Genomic DNA, 18847 nt, shown 5'->3' with positions numbered 1-18847 from the left:
CCATTATGATTCTTGCACACTGAAATCCTAATTGGAGACTTGTTAGACACTCACTTGCCTGAGGATGCATTCAGCACCCTCAGCCCTTTCATTCGACCGATTATTTGTTGGCTCAAATCTTCTCTGAAATTCTATTTTGGTTAAAAAAAAACTATGATGATTATAGTGAAAACTGTATCCTTTTGAGGAACATAAATGTTACAAATGGGAAAGAGGGCTTCATGTTCCCCTAGGTATTTCTACTGTGAAGAAGATGAGTTAGAGAATGTCACATGAAATGATGCCCTTAAAGCATCAGTAAGTGAGTCTCAAACTCAAGAAGGGAATTAATTACTGTGTGGCCCCCTAATGCATTGGCAGCTTAGAACCTGTATTCCCCTCCCTTAGCCCATCTGATGTTCTGGTACCTGCTCCCTTGTAGGAACGGATCTTGGCGCCGCACAGTGACTAGTCCCATGGCACTTCCTGTGCACCACTTCACCATAGCATTACTATCTGAGGGAATTGACTGTCCCCGTGGCTCTGCTTGAATACTTGAGCCTATGAGGTTCATCTGGTCACGCTGTTATAGATTTGATCTTAATTGGGGAGTGTGGGTGCCCAACATATCTTCTGTTTGCTTATTATTCAAGCCACAAAAAGGGATTCAAGGGCTTGATGCGCTCAGGATGCCCAATTAACAGTTTTGTCAGCCATAATATAATGTGACAGCATCCTTAAAACGCCAGTGAAATGGCAGCATACAAAGACATCCATGACAGCAACCAAATCTCTGTCTCTAAGCACCGTAACTTCCAGATCTTTAGGATTCTCCACCTTTGTTCCTGGAGCATGAGTATACTGTGAGAGACCCTGTGACTTGATATGGTGCTAGTAGATTTGGTATTGAGTGGCAAGTAAGAATCCATGTGTGTGTACTGGTCATTGTGTGTTTCCTGGGTACACAGTGAACTCTCAGGCAAAAATCCAACAAACAAAAACAAACAAACAAACAAACAAACACAAAAAGTTAAGTAGTCAGCTCAGGCAATCAATCCTTGTTTTAGATGTCACCAAATCTCGAGCTAGTCGGTATGTGTTTCTCATCACCTATAAGTGAACCGAGTTGAGATTCGAAGCGATTCATGTGGACAAGAATTCAAAAACATTTTAAGCATGGTATCTAAGTCAAGGGGGAAAAACAAATATTCTTCAGAAAGCCCTAGACTCAAGTAGCTTTCTCACTCAGAAATTTTTCTTATATTTACTCATTCCTTTATGGCCAAAACAATAAACTACACATCTTAAAACTACAGCGATAGGATTCCTGGATCATTTGTAAAGACAGGACCATCATAAGGGCTGTCTCAGGCTTATTACACTGTCATGCTTGTAATGTTACTTTACAACATAGGAAACATTTAATAATGTGTTTCTTACAACCCACAATTATCCTACAAGTTTATGTCAACATCACACAATACTAGGGCCTTATTGAAAAAGTGGCTGGAATGTGATGACTTTATCTTGAACCCAAAAGTATATCTATTGAAGAATTCCTCCATTTCTTGATGTCCCATTGCCATGTCATTTCTTCTATATATTGTTTAAATGTTTTTACCAAACATTTTCCCATGTTATCTCATTCATAATCTTCTCAAGAACCAGATGACATAGGAAAGATCATCCTAGTATACAGATGCTGACACTGCCTTGGTGGTTTTCCTAAGTGTACAGATACATTGTTACAGAAGTAGTTGTGAGTGTGTGGGTAGAGTGTTTATATGATGGGTACTGAGGCTCTAATCCTCAAGCATATGAGATAGGCTCCAGTTTATCTGACATACAGCCTCATCATGGAAATAGGTTTTTGTCCCCATATCCTACTTCCTTTGTATCTTGCCACATTTCCCTCTCAGGGTATGTGCCAAATAGTCATGCAAGAAAGCACCAAGATTCCCTGACCATTTCAGCTGATGTTACCCTGATAATGTCCTCACTACATTTAGTGCTTAGGACAATGTGTAAATAATGGGCTGCATAGGGTACTCCATTCCCTGTTTACCAATAGGACATGGTAGCATTTTCTCTTATATTCCAGGGTTATCCCAATAGTCTAGGCTTATTTTTGATCAGTCAAATGCAAAGTCCCTTTAGCATCCGATAGGATATACTATACACCAGATATACACTAGCATCTTGGTTAGCGATTTAATGTCATCAGCTACTATCGTATAGTTCCCTGAAACAATCCTGAGTCTCATTGGCTGGATGGATACCTGTTGTCTTTCTGCTCACTGTTATAAAAACACTGAAGGTTAGTGTAGGGCGTTACTTCTGTATTTATGCATTTGTTTTGGTCAAATGTGAGGTGAGCAAGAACGAGTTTCATTTTTCTTAAGTGTTATGTTGGATGATGTTTGTACGGGTTGTGATAGCTGTATTTTATTATCCCGCAATCAAAGAAGTTTGCCAGCCTGGACACAAATTTTATGCACAAAGCATATTAAATATTTTACTTACATATAATATCTAATTCTGATATCCTAAATAAGTAGCATTTTGAAGTAGTCATCTTGAAGTTTTAAAATGTTCTTGTTTCTTCAGTTGAGATTAATTCATATAAGAGATCTAGTTATTAATATATATGATGGTGTATATATATGCTGGGCCTAGGGAATGGCACTATTAGAAGTTGTGACCCTGTGGGAGTAGGTGTGTCCTTATTGAAGTAGGTGTGTCACTGTGGGTGTGGGCTTAACACCCTCATCCTAGCTGCCTGGAAGCCACTATTCTGCTAGCAGTCTTCAGATAAAGATGTAGAACTCTCAGCTCCTCCTGCACTATGTCTGCCTGGATGACGCAAGGGTCCTACTTGATGATAATGGACTGAACCTCTGAACCTGTAAGCCAGCCCCAATTAAATGTTGGCCTTTTAAGAGTTGCCTTGGTCACAGTGTCTGTTCACAGCAGTAAAAACCTAACTAAGACAATATATTAATACATTAATATACTAGATGATACAATCTGATCAAAGCTCTTGACAGGGATTGAAAAATCCTCATAAAACCGTGTTACAAACCAGTGTTCTGCCTGTGGGCCTCACATATGCCGTCACATGCAGACATGCTTGCTGGTTGGCTTTTGTTGACTTCATACATACTAAAGTCACCTAGGAAAGGGAACCCCAGTTGGAGAATTGCCTCCATCGGATTGGCCTACATGTCCGTGAGGCATTTTCTTGGTTGCTGATTGAGGTAGAAGATTCCACCCACTGTGGATGATCCCATCCCTGGACAGAAAGGCTGGAGTGTGTAAGATAGCTGATCGAGCCAGAGTTGCAAGCATTTAAGGAGATTTTCTCCACAGTCTCCGCTTCAGTTTTTGCCTTGGCTTCCTTTGATGATGGACCATAACCTGCAAGCCAACAAACCCTTTCTTCTCCCAAGTTTGGGCAATGGTGGGAATAGCTGAGGACACATGCAAGTGTCTTTCTGAGCACAGGATTAGGAATAAAATGTCTCACTTTGTTGTTGTCTGAAAACTATTCCTACTATGGAAACCCATGGCTTGGATACCAGGCTCCGCAGTTCATTTTAGTTGCCTGTCCCACAGATGAGAGTTTCGAAGAATTTATTTTAAAATATTTTTGATACACAGGTGACAGGAACCCAGAGGAAGGAAAGACAGCTATCAACTTCCTCGTTTATAATCAAGAAGTGATTGGCCCAGTGTCAGCTGACGCTTTTCTTTTTCTTCCATGCATTGCATTATATTTTTAATTTCTTACAGGATACCAGTTTCCATGCAGCCTTTTCATCACTCCTTTATTTCTTCCTCTCTCTCTCTCTCTCTCTCTCTCTCTCTCTCTCTCTCTCTCTCTCTCTCTCTCTCCCCTTTGTCTTCCTCATTCCCCACCTCTTCCTCTGCTTAAACCTTTCCACGTTAGTATTTTGCCCTTATGACTTTCATATTGCCAACAGTCTAAAGTATCCTATTAGGTGTTTTCTCTCCTCTACATGATGCACATGTAGGCCAGATCAAACTGGACTAAAAGTAGATAAATGAAGGTTTATTAGGTGGTCAGAGGAGGGCTCATCAGTCCCAAAGAATGGTGCTGAGGAAGTCTTACACCCAGGCTAAGGCAGGTAGGTTTTATAGACCTTAGACTAGGGGTTTATAGAACTGTCAGCCAGAAGCTGGGACTGTGCCCAAGAATGGTCAAAAGCTAAGCCCCTGGGCAGGCATTTGGATGGGCTGGCCATGTCAGAAAGGTGGGTGGCAGTTGCTGTCAAAAATGCTGTGGAACTAGGTTTTTGGCACCAGTGCATTCAGAGTTTTCTGAGAGCAGGAAGGGTCGGAGGGAAATGGGCAGATGGGGGTTTCCAGTTTGAACAAGGATAAGCAGGGGTACCAGCCAAACATTTCCCTTTCAATGGCCTCTCTAGGTTCTACAGAAGCTCAAGGTCAAGCAAGGATGTACATATAAGGAGAACATTGGGCATTCAGTTTTTTTGTTTCTAGGTTCCCCACTGGATATACCTTTTTCCACTTTCCTCCATTTTCCGGTAAATTTTATCATTTCAGTTTTATTTATGGCTGAAAATACCACATTGCACCTATGTATGTTCATATTCATTATTAGTTGGTGGATCTCTAGTCTGATTGCATTTCCTGACCATTATGGCGAGAACAGCAGTGAACATGGGTGAGCAGGTAACTCTGTAGTAGGATGTAGCGTCCTTTGGAAACACTCCCAGGAGTGGAAAGGGATCGTAGGATAGATGCAGGTCTTGACTTTGTTGAATCTCCTCACTGACCTCCACAATTGCTACATGATTTTACACTCCCACCAACAGTGGTTACAGTTTCCCCACATCCTGTCCGGCCTTCACTCTCATATAATTTCCTCATGTTAGACATTCTAACAAGGTGAGATAGAACGTCATTTTTTTAATATAACTTTTTCACTAATGGCTAATGATGTTGAACACTTTTAAAAGCCATTCACATTTCTTCTGTTGTAAATTACCTGATAAGATTCATACCCTATTTCTGATGGAGTTATTTGCTTTCTTATTTTTTTAATTATTTGTATATTCTAGAAACTAATCTTGTCTCAGACAGATGGGTGGCACAAATTTCCCTCCTTCTGTAGGCAGCCACCTCACTCAATTGTTGCATTGAATAGAATCTTCTTGCTTTCATGAAGTTCAGTTTGCTAGCTGTTGGTCTTGTTTCCTTGGCAACCAGAGTTCCAGCTTAGAAAGTCCTTCCCCCTGCGTAAAGGTTGCAGTATACTCCCTACTTTCTCTTGTAGCAGTTTGGTTTTATGCTGAGGTCTTTGAATCTATTTGGAGTTATGTTTATGCTGGCTGAGAGATAAACATCTTATTTTATATGTGGCTATCCAGTTTTCCAGCACAATTTGTTGAAGATGAAGTCTATCCTCCATGACCATCCTACCAAAAGCAATTTATAGATTCTATGTAATCCTATCCCAAATCCCTAGGCTGTGCTTTACAGAAATACAAAACATTATTCATGTAGACATACAAAAGATCTTGGATGGCCAAGGTCATGGGGAACAAACAGAGTAATGCTGGAAGTCTTACCATACCCAATCTCAAGGTACACTACAGAGCCACAGCGATTAAAACCACATGGTACCGCCACAAAAATAGACATGGGAATCGAATAAGGGAGCCAGATTTAAGTTCACACAACTACAGTCAGACACACCTTTATGCTTCTCTTTAGAACTGGCTTTTAATAAACAAACAAATAAATCAATCAGCTCAAAATGGTAGCCAGCTCTACAACAATAAATACTGAACTTTCCTTTTTCACTTGAAGTTTCTCTCCTTCCCTGTATAGAAACCGCTTTTAAAAACAATCCTGTGTATGTAGTAGAAGTGCAACTTGGTCTTCATGTGGGTTGCAAACAACTGGAATTGGAGCTATACCAAAAGCTATTGCCTGTCCATGGGATATGTTCTTCTAGCTGGGCTGCTTTGTTTGGCCTCAATGGGAGAGGAAGCACCTAGCCGCACAGAGACTTTAAGTGTCAGGGTGAGGGGATTCCCCAGGGGTGGGGGTCACCTGCTCAGAGGAGAAAGGGAAGGGTGGTAGAGGAAGAATTGTGGGAGGGGGACAATGAGTGGGATGCAAAGTGAATAAGTGAAAAATAAAATAAAATTTAATTTAATTAAAAAAAAGAAAAATCCCAGAGACTAAACCAAAGGTAACTTTGATCACGTGTAGTTTATATTCTGACTGTCTGGAGGGAGGATGTAGGACAGGACTTGTAGAAAGGCCTGGGATGGTTTTCATCACAGCCTCTGGAGCCCTGAGTCTATATTCTTCTCTGTAGGTAAGACTCATGTTTGGTGTCAAGGGCTCTTACTTTTGGAGCCTTGATGTCTATATAAAGACATTTATTAAAGCACACGTTTTATGCAAAAGGTGAAAATAAAAGCATTCATCAATGTCCCAACTTCATAAAATTTTAAATGAACAATGAAAGAATATGTTATCCTCACATCTGCTAAGCTGAATCTTTGTTTAAAACCTGTCATAGCTTTTCTTTTCCTACAGCCCATGATCCTGGGGCTTCATAAGATTTGATTCCATTGAAATATGTTTCTCAGAGGAAAAATCGCCTATGCGTCATACGTCTGCAGTCAGCTATAATGGTTAATGTGCAACCTTCCTTGAAAAATCTGTTTTACAAGCAAAATGTTGACACAGTTTTAATTATAGCACTCGAGTGAGCACTGCTGTAATTTTTAATGCTCCTCCATGGTAACATTTCCACTGTTCTCACTGAGGAAACACAGCCCTGACATCCGTGCTTTCCAGAGCTTTGGGGTTTTATGGGAACGCTGCCTTCTTATAGTTGAAAGTTTTTATTTTGACTTAAAGAAAAGAATGTGACCGCAAGGTTTGGTGTATTCATTTATCAATATAAGCATTCTCTATGGCAGTCATTATTTGATATGTCAGCACGCGGACCTTACATGAGTCTCATTATGGAATCGGCTTCTCTTTGAGACAATATGGCAAGTCTAGATGCTTGCTCACTTGCATTGCAAAAACTTTCCACATTGTTAACCTAAAACAATATTAATATTAAAATGGCATTACACTGAATATTCTTGTTTCCCAGAAACAGAGTCATGGTAAAATGGTATGAGAGAATGTGCTTTACTTTGGTAACAATCAATGAACTCTCCTTTGTGCTCATGACTGAGAGACTGCTTAAGAGTCCATCTATACATTGCTGTTCATTATGTTAAAATGTGCCGTTCTGCCTTCTCCCTCCCTACCCACATCTACTCTTTAACATCCCTGGCTTGTTGGGAGGTTCATGGACATCAGGTGGGTGATTAGTTCTCCTGTTCTTCCTTACCACTTTCTGAAGTGACACGGGTGTGGTTTATGATACTTTTCAGTCTGTCTCATTGGCCAGGACACATAAGCCTTTACAACATGGCTTCTGAAGAAAAAAAAAAGGAAAGGTCAGCCTGCATCCGCACCAAGGCAAAGCTGCCTACAGCCACGCTTAGGCCAGGGCAGAACAGAGGCTGAAAACCAAAGTACCAGTCACTGCTTACTTGGCACTGGCTGGGAGAGAATATCCTTCTCAATGAAGAGTACGTGTGATCAAGACCAAACAGCTATCACTTGGAAATGTGCTGTATGACTTCATCTCTCTTCAGTGTTAAGATTTGATCAGCTTGATCACTCATCTCATGAAGACCTGCTTTTTCATATCTTAAAAACAACTTTTAAAACATGCATTAATTATAGTTTCATCCCTACATACTATATCCTGGTTATATTCACCCAAGCACTCCATCCTATCTCTTCCACTTCATTGATCTTCTTGGTCTTCCCCCAATTAGTCCTCCTTCTAGGTTCATGTCTTCGTGTCATGTGCGGTTCACTTTGTTTAGTTAGGGTTCCTTGCGTGAGTGTGGATGAGGAGTTATCTACAGGAGTGTGGCAGCGGATCACTGGCTGCACCACTGAAAACAAAAACACCTCCTCCTCCTTCCCCAGGAGCCATTAACTGCCATTAGCAACTTAAGAAAACACACCTCTGTCCCAAGAACTTTCACCGTAAGGGTGCATGTTCCACACACCTGTCCTATGTAAAGAGTCAACTCAGTGCAAGAACACACTCATGTATCTTTTGGAGTTAGAGTTCATAATTAACATATTTTCTAGATGTCTGAGGCGAAGAATTTGTGTTAGTTTTTATTGCTTTGGGGTTAAGTTTGATAGCATAGACATATTCGAGTGTACATAAATAGAGTTAGATTTCAAAACACATGCTTTTTTGAAAGAGCCAAGAATTTTAGATTTCAAAACAGCAGCTCCCCAGTGTGTCCAGCTTGATGTTACAAATATATTTGTTCATGTGATGTAATTCTGAGTGAGGATGTGAGTCAACTACATATGTTATTTAAAAGAAAACATACGGGGTTTAGAATTATATGCTACTATACTTAGCATTATGTGTATACATATTCTATATTATACTCCCTAAAGTAGCACTCAACAGAGAAATACTGAGGAAAACAAAGAGAAAGGAATACATTTTCATTTTTCTTAATCCCAGTTGAGTTTACAAGGAATAACTTGGCATTCATAGATAATGTATATATTTGTGTATTTATGTATGTATAGTTATATATGTGTGTCTATATGTGTGCATATATATTTATGTGAGTATATATATATATCAACATTCACACATACATACATACATACATGCACATACACACATACTTTTTCTGTTGGACAATAAAGACATAAAGCATGTCTTTTTTAACATCTTTCTTTACCCATTTTATTTTATTTATTTTTATTGAATATTTTATTTATTTACATTTCAAATGTTATCCATTTTCCTGTTTTCCCCTCTGGTAACTCCCTATCTTCTCCCCCTCCCCCTGCTTCTATGAGGATGCCCCCCTACTCACCGACTCCCACCTCCACTCCCTGGCATTCCCCTACACTGGGACATCGAGCCTTCACCGGACCAAGGGCCTCTCCTCCCATTGGTACTCCATAATGCCATCCTCTGCTACAGATGCAGCTGGAGCCATGGGTCCCTCCATGTGTACTCTTTGGTTGGTGGTTTAGTCTCTGGGAGCTTTGGGGGGTTCTAGTTGGTTGATATTGTTCTTCCTATGGGGTTGCAAACCCCTTCAGCTCCTTTTGTCATTAATTTGAAAGTTTAAAAGAGTACAGTGTTCCTTGCTCTGTCAAGAACCTCAAATATCAGTGTTCAGCATCAAAAATGCAAGGGGCAAAACAAAGACTTTATACATCCAAGATGAGAGCTCCACATCCCGCAGTGTGGAGTTTTGAGAGCTTATAGAGAGACTTTACAGAAAAGCCATAAAGGTGAAATAACAACAAGCAAAGAACTAAAGGCATGGTAATGCTTAAGAAAACTAGAAGAAACAAACTAAGGACAGCTGTAAATAAAATTCTGTCTGTGTAGCAGCTTTTCACAGCAGCATAAACCAGGCACTGTCCTTATCAAAGGTCCGAGGCCAAGGCTGACTAACTGAGGCTGGACTAAGCTTCTAGTGATTTAGGAAGGGACAATTCCCTATGGAGTTGTTTGAACTGAAGTAGGCAGAAGGCAGATAGGAGAATCCCCTGTTGTTCCTGGACATGATGAATGCACAATACCAGAAAGTTTTGGCAAAACCTTGCCTACACATCAGTTTCTAAATACTCTTTGTAGTAAATCTGTAATTTCCTTTTTATATGCTGGCTTTTTTTAAACAAAAAGATGGGAGATACAATGGTGTTGTTGTTGTTGTTGTTGTTGTTGTTGTTGGTGGTGGTGGTGGTGGTGGTGGTGTGTGTGTGTGTGTGTGTGTGTGTGTGTGTGTATCAAGATACATAGGTAGATCCATAGATAGATACATAGATAGATAGATGATAGATAGATACATAGATACATGGTTACATACATACATACATATATACATAGATAGATACATAGATAGATACATAGATAGATACATAGATAGATAGATGATAGATAGATAGATAGATAGATAGATAGATAGATAGATAGATAGATAGACAGACAGATACATAGGTAGATACATAGATAGATAGATACATAGATAGATACATAGATACATAGATAGATACACAGATACATAGGTAGATATATAGATAGATGGATAGATAGATACATAGATACATAGATAGATACATAGATAGATACATAGATACATGATACATAGATAGATCAATAGACAGACAGGCAGACTCTTCACTCTCAAATACTGATTTATAGTGATGAAGAAAGATGTTGTCAGGAAAGAAGGACTAAGAGTAGTGATCCAGCATCCTATGGGGTATGACTGCTGTGTTATCTGTAAAGCCTTCAGTTTCCAAGATAACCTTTGCCACAAATAACCTGTATAACATACGACACAGCTAGGTGGGCTCTTAACCACTGTTGTGGTTCAGGTGTGAGCCTGCTTACGATGGTCTCTCACCTCCCTAAGCAAGGGTTAAAATACCTCCACCACCGAGGGAGCGGTATTCTCCTGCAGCTCACAGCATACAGGTAGTTCTGTCTTGGCCTATGGCTTTCAGTCAGTGCTTCTCAACCTTCCTAATGCGGCAACTCTAAAGGGATACAGTTCCTCATGTTATGGTGACCCATGAATTATTTCATTGCTACTCTATAATGGCAATTTTACTAGTTATGAATTGTAATGTAAATATATACTATGCAGGATATCTGTCATGCGACCCCAAAGGGGTTGTGACCCACAGGTTGAGAACTTCTGCTTTCATTTGTCTTTCCCAGGTCTTTCATTATTTGGCTAACCGTGAGCTATCACTGGTTCCGGTGGGGCTTTCTCCTTTGCAGTTTTGATTAGAGTCACGGTTCTGGTTTGAATATGAAGTATCCTCTGCAGACTCATCTCTGAACACTGTCACCAGCTGGTGACACTGATTTAGGAGGCTGCGGACTCTTGAGAGGTAGCTCTGCTGACAGAGGCAGTGGATCTTTGAAGATTGTAGAATTTACAGCTTCTGGTATCAATCTCAGCTTTCTGACTGGCAATGACCTTATGCCTAACAGCCTCATGTTCCTGTCACCAGAGAGGATACTGTTTCCATGCTGAACTTTCCTAGTCTCTGTGGACAACAATCTTCTGAGACTGTGAGCCAAAGCAAATCTTTCTTCCCTTAAGTTGCTTCTGATGGGCATTTTATGACAGTGAAAAGGACATTACGGGGACAGTGGCAGTGGCCTGAGCAGCATGTAGGGGTTGTTACAAAGGTAGATGCCAGATCCCATCACTCTATATAGTAAGAGGGAATCTGCACTTGAACCAGGAAACTGGGTAACCCATATGCAAGGGAGATTTGAAGTTGGCAGTGGAATAGTTATTACATTTCCTTTTGATGTAGATAAACTTATCTACTGCAGACTTGTATGTTTTGAAAATGTCAGTAGATTGTAAAAATGATTTTGCGAAGTAGAAATAGTCTGAAAACCAAGCTAATGTCAGTGCACAGAGTACTGTATAGTCAAGTACTGTGTATAGTACTGTAATAGTGTACGTGTAGTATTGGGTAAAACTATGCATGGATAGGTTCAGAAGAAATGTAACGTGACATGGGAAGGGAAAGCTACTGGTTACTAGTTCCTAAAAGCAAAGCCTAGCTGAGACTTTTGTACCTTTCATGCCAATAGTGACACCACATGTTAGAAAGAGAACGATAAACTGTGTGTTTGCAGATGATATGGAAAACTGATTACTACTTAGGAAAACTAACTTATGGAGACAGAAAGAACGAACTACATGGGCAGTGCCAGGCTAGGAAAGCGACTTTGAAGTGTTTGCCCTGTATCATTTCCTTGGAGTCCAGCCCATACAGAACTGACGGGATGCTGAAAACTTGTTCCGGGCAGACTCCCATCAAGTGCAGCTGCTCACATGGGGAGCAATAGCAAAGGCCGGGCGTCAGGAAACTCAACACGGTGCCTAAGAAGCAGCCTTTAGTGGGGTAACTTTTATTTCTGAGAACTGTAGAAAAAGCTTCTAACACAAAACCATTTATTGAGTTATTACCATGTTGGAGTATTTGGAGGCTCCGTCTCTCAAATCTTCTAAAACCGAGGTGGAAAGGGAATAGGATGCCCTGTGTGAGAATGCTCTCCATGCTGGGTAGAGTACTGTGTTTCAGGTACTGCTGATGTTGTCATACAAAGATGTGATTTCTTCACTGGGCTGATGTCTTAGCTAAATAAAAGTGCCCTCTTCTATGAAGTCGTCTACAGAGTGTCACTTATTGGTGCCTGGTGGGGTTCTTTTTCCCAGTTCATTTAATTATGCAGTAGTTAGTGAAGAGAGGCGCTCACTGCATAACAGAAGTAGTCTCTCTTCCTCACTTATTTTTTTCCAGGTATAAGCAGAAACCTTGGACATCTGGAATTATCTAGTGCCTTGGAGAACTGAGTAATGATTCTTTATACCAGTTCAAACCCATTGTATTTCATCAGGCAGTAGTAGTCTGAGGGTGACATACCTCTCTCCCTTTGTCTTTCTAGAGATTAAGCAACATCTAAACAGGGAGAACCCGGACCACAGTTCCACGAGACGAAAAGCAATAAGCAGTTGCATCTAGTATTCAAATTCATTATTTTCTCCTGCCAACTTCTTTAGTTCCACTTTAGTACTTTCTAGGAGACTCCGTCTCATGTGGATACTCGTAGGAATTATTACTACCAGACATGTCAGCTGATGTACTCCATATAGTAGTTTATGCCAGTGCGTAGGATGGTTTAACAAACCCAAAGATCAAGTCACATCAATTGTGACGTTAACATTGCATTCTTCTGTTGTCTCCACAATACAAAATACATTATTCCATCTACTGTTTGTGGATATGGTTCTTAGCCAGTATTTTATGTTGCCAATAACAACTGCATTCAAGGTCAAAGGTAGTAGGAAGGGGGAAGTCACGTGCGTTTCATTGTTACTTTCTTTATCTATTCTTGTGTCCTCCTGTTTGCTGTACCTACCAAACACATGGAAGGAGGCCTTTTCTTTTTCTCTAAACATTCTGCTAGTGGCATATTGATTGTCTCTCAAGAACACCCTGTGTTCTCAGGTGGTCATATGTTTTCTCACATTATTCATATCGACAGAGCACCTTTGTTCGTGGTTGACATACTTAGTTGAGCTATGAAGGCGCTACCCACCATGGGCTTTCCCCGGTGGTCAGGTGACAGGGCTCCAGTGCAGGAGATGGAAGGGGACGGGCTGTTTCATAATATTTTGGTTCTTTGAAAAGCAATTATTACTCATCTGAAAGGATGTCATAAGTTCTGAGGGTACTGATTAGCAGGCTTCTTCCTCACTCAAGCAGTGCCTTGAGGTCCTTTGTGTCGCTAATGGTACAGCGAAAAAACTGGGCACTAAAATATTCAAGTGTTCCGCGATACAGGAGAAATGTTGCTGTCTGAAAGAGTAACTGTGGCTTCTCATGTGTGATTGCTGTTCTCACCTCACTTCCTTCCGTTTCAGCTAGCTGTGAGGTGGCTGGAACACAACTGCCATTACCAGCACATGGACGAGCTCCTGCAGTACATCCGCTTCGGCCTAATGGACGTGGATACACTCCACACAGTTGCCCTATCCCACCCCCTGGTCCAGGCAAGCGAGACGGCAACTGCCCTTGTCAACGAGGCCCTGGAATACCACCAAAGCATCTATGCACAGCCTGTGTGGCAGACCCGCAGGACAAAACCGCGATTCCAGTCAGATACTCTCTATATTATTGGTGGGAAAAAGCGTGAGGTCTGCAAAGTCAAGGAACTTCGGTACTTCAATCCCGTGGACCAGGAGAATGCTCTCATCGCCGCCATTGCCAACTGGAGTGAGCTGGCTCCCATGCCGGTGGGAAGGAGCCATCACTGTGTGGCAGTCATGGGGGACTTCCTGTTTGTAGCAGGAGGAGAAGTGGAGCATGCCAGTGGCCGGACATGTGCCGTGAGGACTGCCTGTCGCTATGACCCCCGCAGTAATTCCTGGGCAGAGATAGCACCCATGAAAAACTGCCGGGAACATTTTGTGCTGGGTGCCATGGATGAATACCTCTATGCAGTAGGGGGCAGAAATGAACTGCGCCAAGTTCTACCTACAGTTGAGCGATACTGCCCCAAGAAGAACAAGTGGACGTTTGTGCAGTCCTTTGACAGATCCCTGTCATGTCACGCTGGATATGTGGCTGATGGTCTTCTTTGGATATCAGGTAGAACGCGCCTCCTATGTTGGGTTTATGGAAAAGCACTTTTGCTGTGGCTTAAAATTTCAAAGTCATCTTCTGGAGAGTGGCCCTAAGTAATTGACCAGTTGAGCCAAGGATGCCATTTTAGCTAGTTAAGTATCATTTGCTGAGCACCTACTCCGTAGAGAACCGTGGCGTTGGGAATAATTGACCTTTCTGTGGTGTTTCTGAGTGGTGACTGTTGTCAAAATTCAGGATGAAAATTACTGGGCCATCACACCTGTTTTCCGGCCGAGCCTTCTAGTGCTGCCGTTGTCAGAGCTTGATGACCTGTGGTGTGAAATCCACGGCTACTGTTTTACTCAAGCCCTTTGCTTCTCCTTTCACTCTTGGCTGCCCAGCTAGGAGCCATTTCTTCGGAGGCAGGAGGAATAAAATCCTTGTAAATCCATTTGGCTGAATATAACAAGAGACTTTCTTCCAGGGATTAGCTATGCTGTCTATCGGAGGAAGGGATTAAGTTGCTGACAAAAAGCTTTTGTGTTATCCGTGTGAGTGGTAGTTACTGGTGCCATCCATTCCTGCGTACTCTCCCGTTCTCACTGACCATCTGCAGGAAGTTTAAAGTCTGTTTACCTTTACTCTTTTGACTTATGTTTAAACAAACAAGTAAACACCTTTTGCTTATGGGAAAACTATGGAAACAAGCCAATGAGCAGGGTATAGTGTAACATAGCTTCAGGCAGTAGCTGGGTACCTTTTTCCACTCTGACTTTCTTTAGCTCCTGCTGGCTGCCCTGTTGTTGCACAGAAGTCTATGAGGCCGGCGTCATCCGTCTCACAACATCAACCTGTGTTTTCTGTTCTCAGGGGGAGAAGCTGCCTCATCTCTCAGCTGGAGGATTTCCATTTTATAACCCAAATAGAAGCTAAGTTTCTGTATCACCAAGGACACACAGATTAACAGAAAGATCCCTAGGTTAGATACTGGCGGGAAACCCCGATGCACAGACTTAGACGAAAAACAGCAGCATTAGGAAGTGAAGGTTTCTTGGATTTCCCCAGCTGCCATTCCGGTTTTTAAAATGTCAATTTTGACAAAATTATCCCTAGATTAAATTAGTTTCGGCTCTGTTCATTCCCTTCTACTCTCTTCAATAACCCAGGAGACAGTCAGAGCCTCAGCTTCTGATGTAACCTATCTTATATTAGAATTTAAGTAGTTAATGAATTAATGAATGAAGTAAAGACTAGAGTATATGATGAGGATAAATCCACTATTTACTGGTCCTATGTACTAAATAAAAACATTAGAAATCAGCATATGTGTAGAAATATTTAAATAAAATTCTAATTTATTATGAGCTTCTTTCCTTTCCTTTAAATATGTATTTTAGCTGCTAAAAGAGTCACCTGGACTGTGTTTGGTTTTGCTGAAGAAATTTCCAAAATGGCCGTGACTAAGACTTTGCTAATCACAGGAGCAGGTCTGGATTTTCCTGAACACAGAGCAGTGATGAGTTTATGAAGTCAGTTCAGTTTTTATTTTCTCACAATTTTACATTTCTTCCTTTGACTCATTTGGTTACTAATGCTGTATACTCTTAAAATTTGCAGTGTGCTTTCTAAATTTTGCATGAATTCCACATAAATATTTTAATAAGTGTGCCTTGTTTGGCACCGCAAAATATAACATTTTCATTAATTCATTTATTTATTCATGTTATATCCCCATATAATCCCCTGTCCTCACGGTCTTCCCTCATATTCTTGACTTTCCCTTACATACTTATAAAGTTGGGACTACTCTCCACCCCTTTCAGTGATGCTTAAGGGAGCAGACGCTCACGAACCTGGCCAGACCTACCATCTTGGGCTCAAATATCTTCCCTTTCTGTAAGGGTCTGTGTTTTCTCTCTCTGATTTCTTGCATCTATCAACTTCCTATACATCTTCTTGCCTCCTCTCTCTGCTTCCCTCCTACTGTGAAAGGGAATGCGTTTTCTTTGTTCCTCGAACTAACGAATGCTGTCTGTGTTAACCATGTTTAATGAAAACAATCAGAATTTTCTCAGGCTTGCTTCTCCCTACTGTGCACTTGAGATGAGGAGCTCACTTTCCCGGTGTAGCGTATGAGACCTTTAATTGGAAAGAAGAGGAAATCACCAGTGACATTTCTAATACCTGTGGTCGTCTGCTTCTTTCCTCAGGCCTAGTTTATAATAAATCAATTGCGAACATAACCATGAGTGGAGAAGGCTTGGCTGTATTTACTCATGGGCCCCTTTATAGGGAAACAAGATTTCATCTTCCTGTCTCTGATTTGGAAAGGTTAGCTTGACATATTGGAACAGAGGAAAGTGCATGAAGCTAGTTCCTAACATTGACCAAATAATCAAGTATTTCCAGTTGATGGCGGGTTGAGTCACTGGCGTCCTCCTGGTACTCTGCAAGCTTTGTCTGAGGTAGGGGTGGGGTGGATGAATGAGAAGGTGGATTGTAAAGTTAGTTCTGTTCCATAGAACACAGAATGAATACGTCCTCAGAGACTTGGTATTTGTAGTGTGCTCGTTCCGGATCTGTGCCCACTCCTGTTCTGTCCACTTGGGGGTCAAAGCATTTTGAAAACTTCACAACTTATCAGTATGAGAACCAGTGAATTCAGAAAGCTATGTTGGATAGATATGCCCATTAGCATTTCATTTAAGGTATTAGAGGCAGGCAGATTTCAAAGGATTGTGTAGCATTTGACACAGTGACGCAGTTCAACAAGTGCTCAACCACATTTCGGTTTGAAATCCACATTTCTGAAGTAAAGTAAGCGTTAACTATCCTGCAGCTGTGTTTTAAGAATACGTGCTGTCTGTCATACAGGATAGCATGTGAACCACTAAAGAGATTCTTGTGTGTGTTTATATGAAGGAAATTTTATCTGAGCCCATCCTGCAGAACTTACCTGTTTGTTTCTCTCAGACGGCAGCAAAATAGTGAGATGCTAACCATGAAATTGGTGCTGAAAACTAGAAAGCAAGACAAATGGTGCAGTAGTTACTCAAAAGCATCGCATCACAGCTCCTTGATGTTTTTCCTCAGTAAATCCCTCCATACGGTGGTGCTGTGCCATAGATGAATAGGATTAATTCAGTAAACACACCTCCTGCCCTCTAGAAGCTGACAATCAAAGGTTTTTATATCTTAGATAAGTCATGAGTGAAAGAACCCTTCTTTAATTTCCTAACAACTATGCTTATTTTCTTCTTAGTTGGGTTTAACTAAAGCATGTGTTGCCCCATTTTAAATCACTTTAACTTACTCAATTTACTGAAAGAACTTTTGAGTTTTCTACTATTCTCCAAAACTTAAGACAGGGTAATTTTTAAGTAATGCTGTTAAAATATCATGGCTTTGGTTTTCCTCTATCTGCACAGATATTATTATGTTTGCATTTAAAATATTGGGAACTAAGAGCAGGCATGGTTGTGGTGGAAACCTTAAGGCGATAGAGTGCAGTTATTCACAAGTGTGAAACTTACCCCGCTAATTATCAGTCATGAGATGCTGAGCTGGGTCCCAGCGTTTGAAGTCCTCTTCTGCTCTCACACCGGAGCAGCACAGTTGGGTATAGTAGGCAGTCTCGGTGTGATGTGTGGCGCTAGGGGTCTTCCAGGGTACAGAAGCAATATGAACAGCAATATGTTCAAGGTGACGTGCAAAGTGTCATCCTGGGCCCAACTGAGGCCACCTCCTCTAGCTGCTGTCTGTCATTTACTTCGCCACCCTGACTTTCCACTTGAATATTGTCATATAATCACTTCAGTAGTGCCCTTGTCCTTTAGGAAGCATAGCGTTGGACACACCTAGCTTTCTGCTTTTCTGTGTAGTTGTCCTTCAATAACCACAGGAGATTGGCTCAAACACACGCATGCACGCTGTTACACACAGCCGCTAGAAAAGGCCTCCAATGGGAGATGTAAGGGTTGCAGGAGGAATGGGAAGGGAGCTATGATTTAATTACATCATAACCTCAAAAGGTAAAAGAATAAATGGAGGTTGACACCCCTCAGATGCTCAAGTTCCTTATTTAAAAGGGCATAGTATTTTCATAGTGCCTGTGCAAATTGTTCTGCATACTGCAGTGTAGATGTTGCATATTCTAAAGACAACGATGGCACAGAAATCTGTATGGGTTTTGTTTGTTTGTTATCATTATTTTTTGGAGCCGCGTTGAATCTGCAGCTGCAAAAACCCGGCACAGAAAGAACTAACAGTTTCCGGCTAGCTGAGACTGTAGGGCAGTTACCAGGAAGACTTGATGGGGTATCTTCTCAGGTCTCCAGGCACATGACAGTTCTCAGCATTCTCTTCAGTGTAGCCTTCTGTTCCTGGCAGTGGTGTGGATTAATAAGAATGTGGATTGTAAAGACTTACTTCAGTTCCATAGAACACAGAATGAATATGTTCTCTTTCCTTCGCTGCTTTACTGCCTTAACCTGCCTCCATTCCTTAAGACCCCTCCCTCTAACCTAGACAGAGAACATTGTCTTCTGTTTTTCATGGTAACTGCAGAGGGAACAAT

At 41.2% G+C, this 18847-nt stretch overlaps 1 protein-coding gene across 6 annotated transcripts in view; it reads left to right on the top strand.

Annotated features, from left to right (window-relative positions):
• Klhl32 (kelch-like family member 32) overlaps nucleotides 1–18847 on the top strand; it is a 249043-nt gene that overhangs the window by 200956 nt on the left and 29240 nt on the right. For all 6 annotated transcript variants that reach the window (NM_001431162.1, NM_001431163.1, NM_001431161.1 and 3 more), the window contains 1 exon segment: nucleotides 13569–14295. In NM_001431162.1, the coding sequence (NP_001418091.1) occupies nucleotides 13569–14295 (727 nt within the window).

This window comes from Rattus norvegicus, chromosome 5 (genome assembly GCF_021556685.1).
Source record: "Rattus norvegicus strain SHRSP/BbbUtx chromosome 5, alternate assembly SHRSP_T2T, whole genome shotgun sequence".
Lineage (NCBI taxonomy): Eukaryota > Metazoa > Chordata > Mammalia > Rodentia > Muridae > Rattus > Rattus norvegicus.
This window is presented reverse-complemented; position numbering and strand designations above follow the sequence as displayed.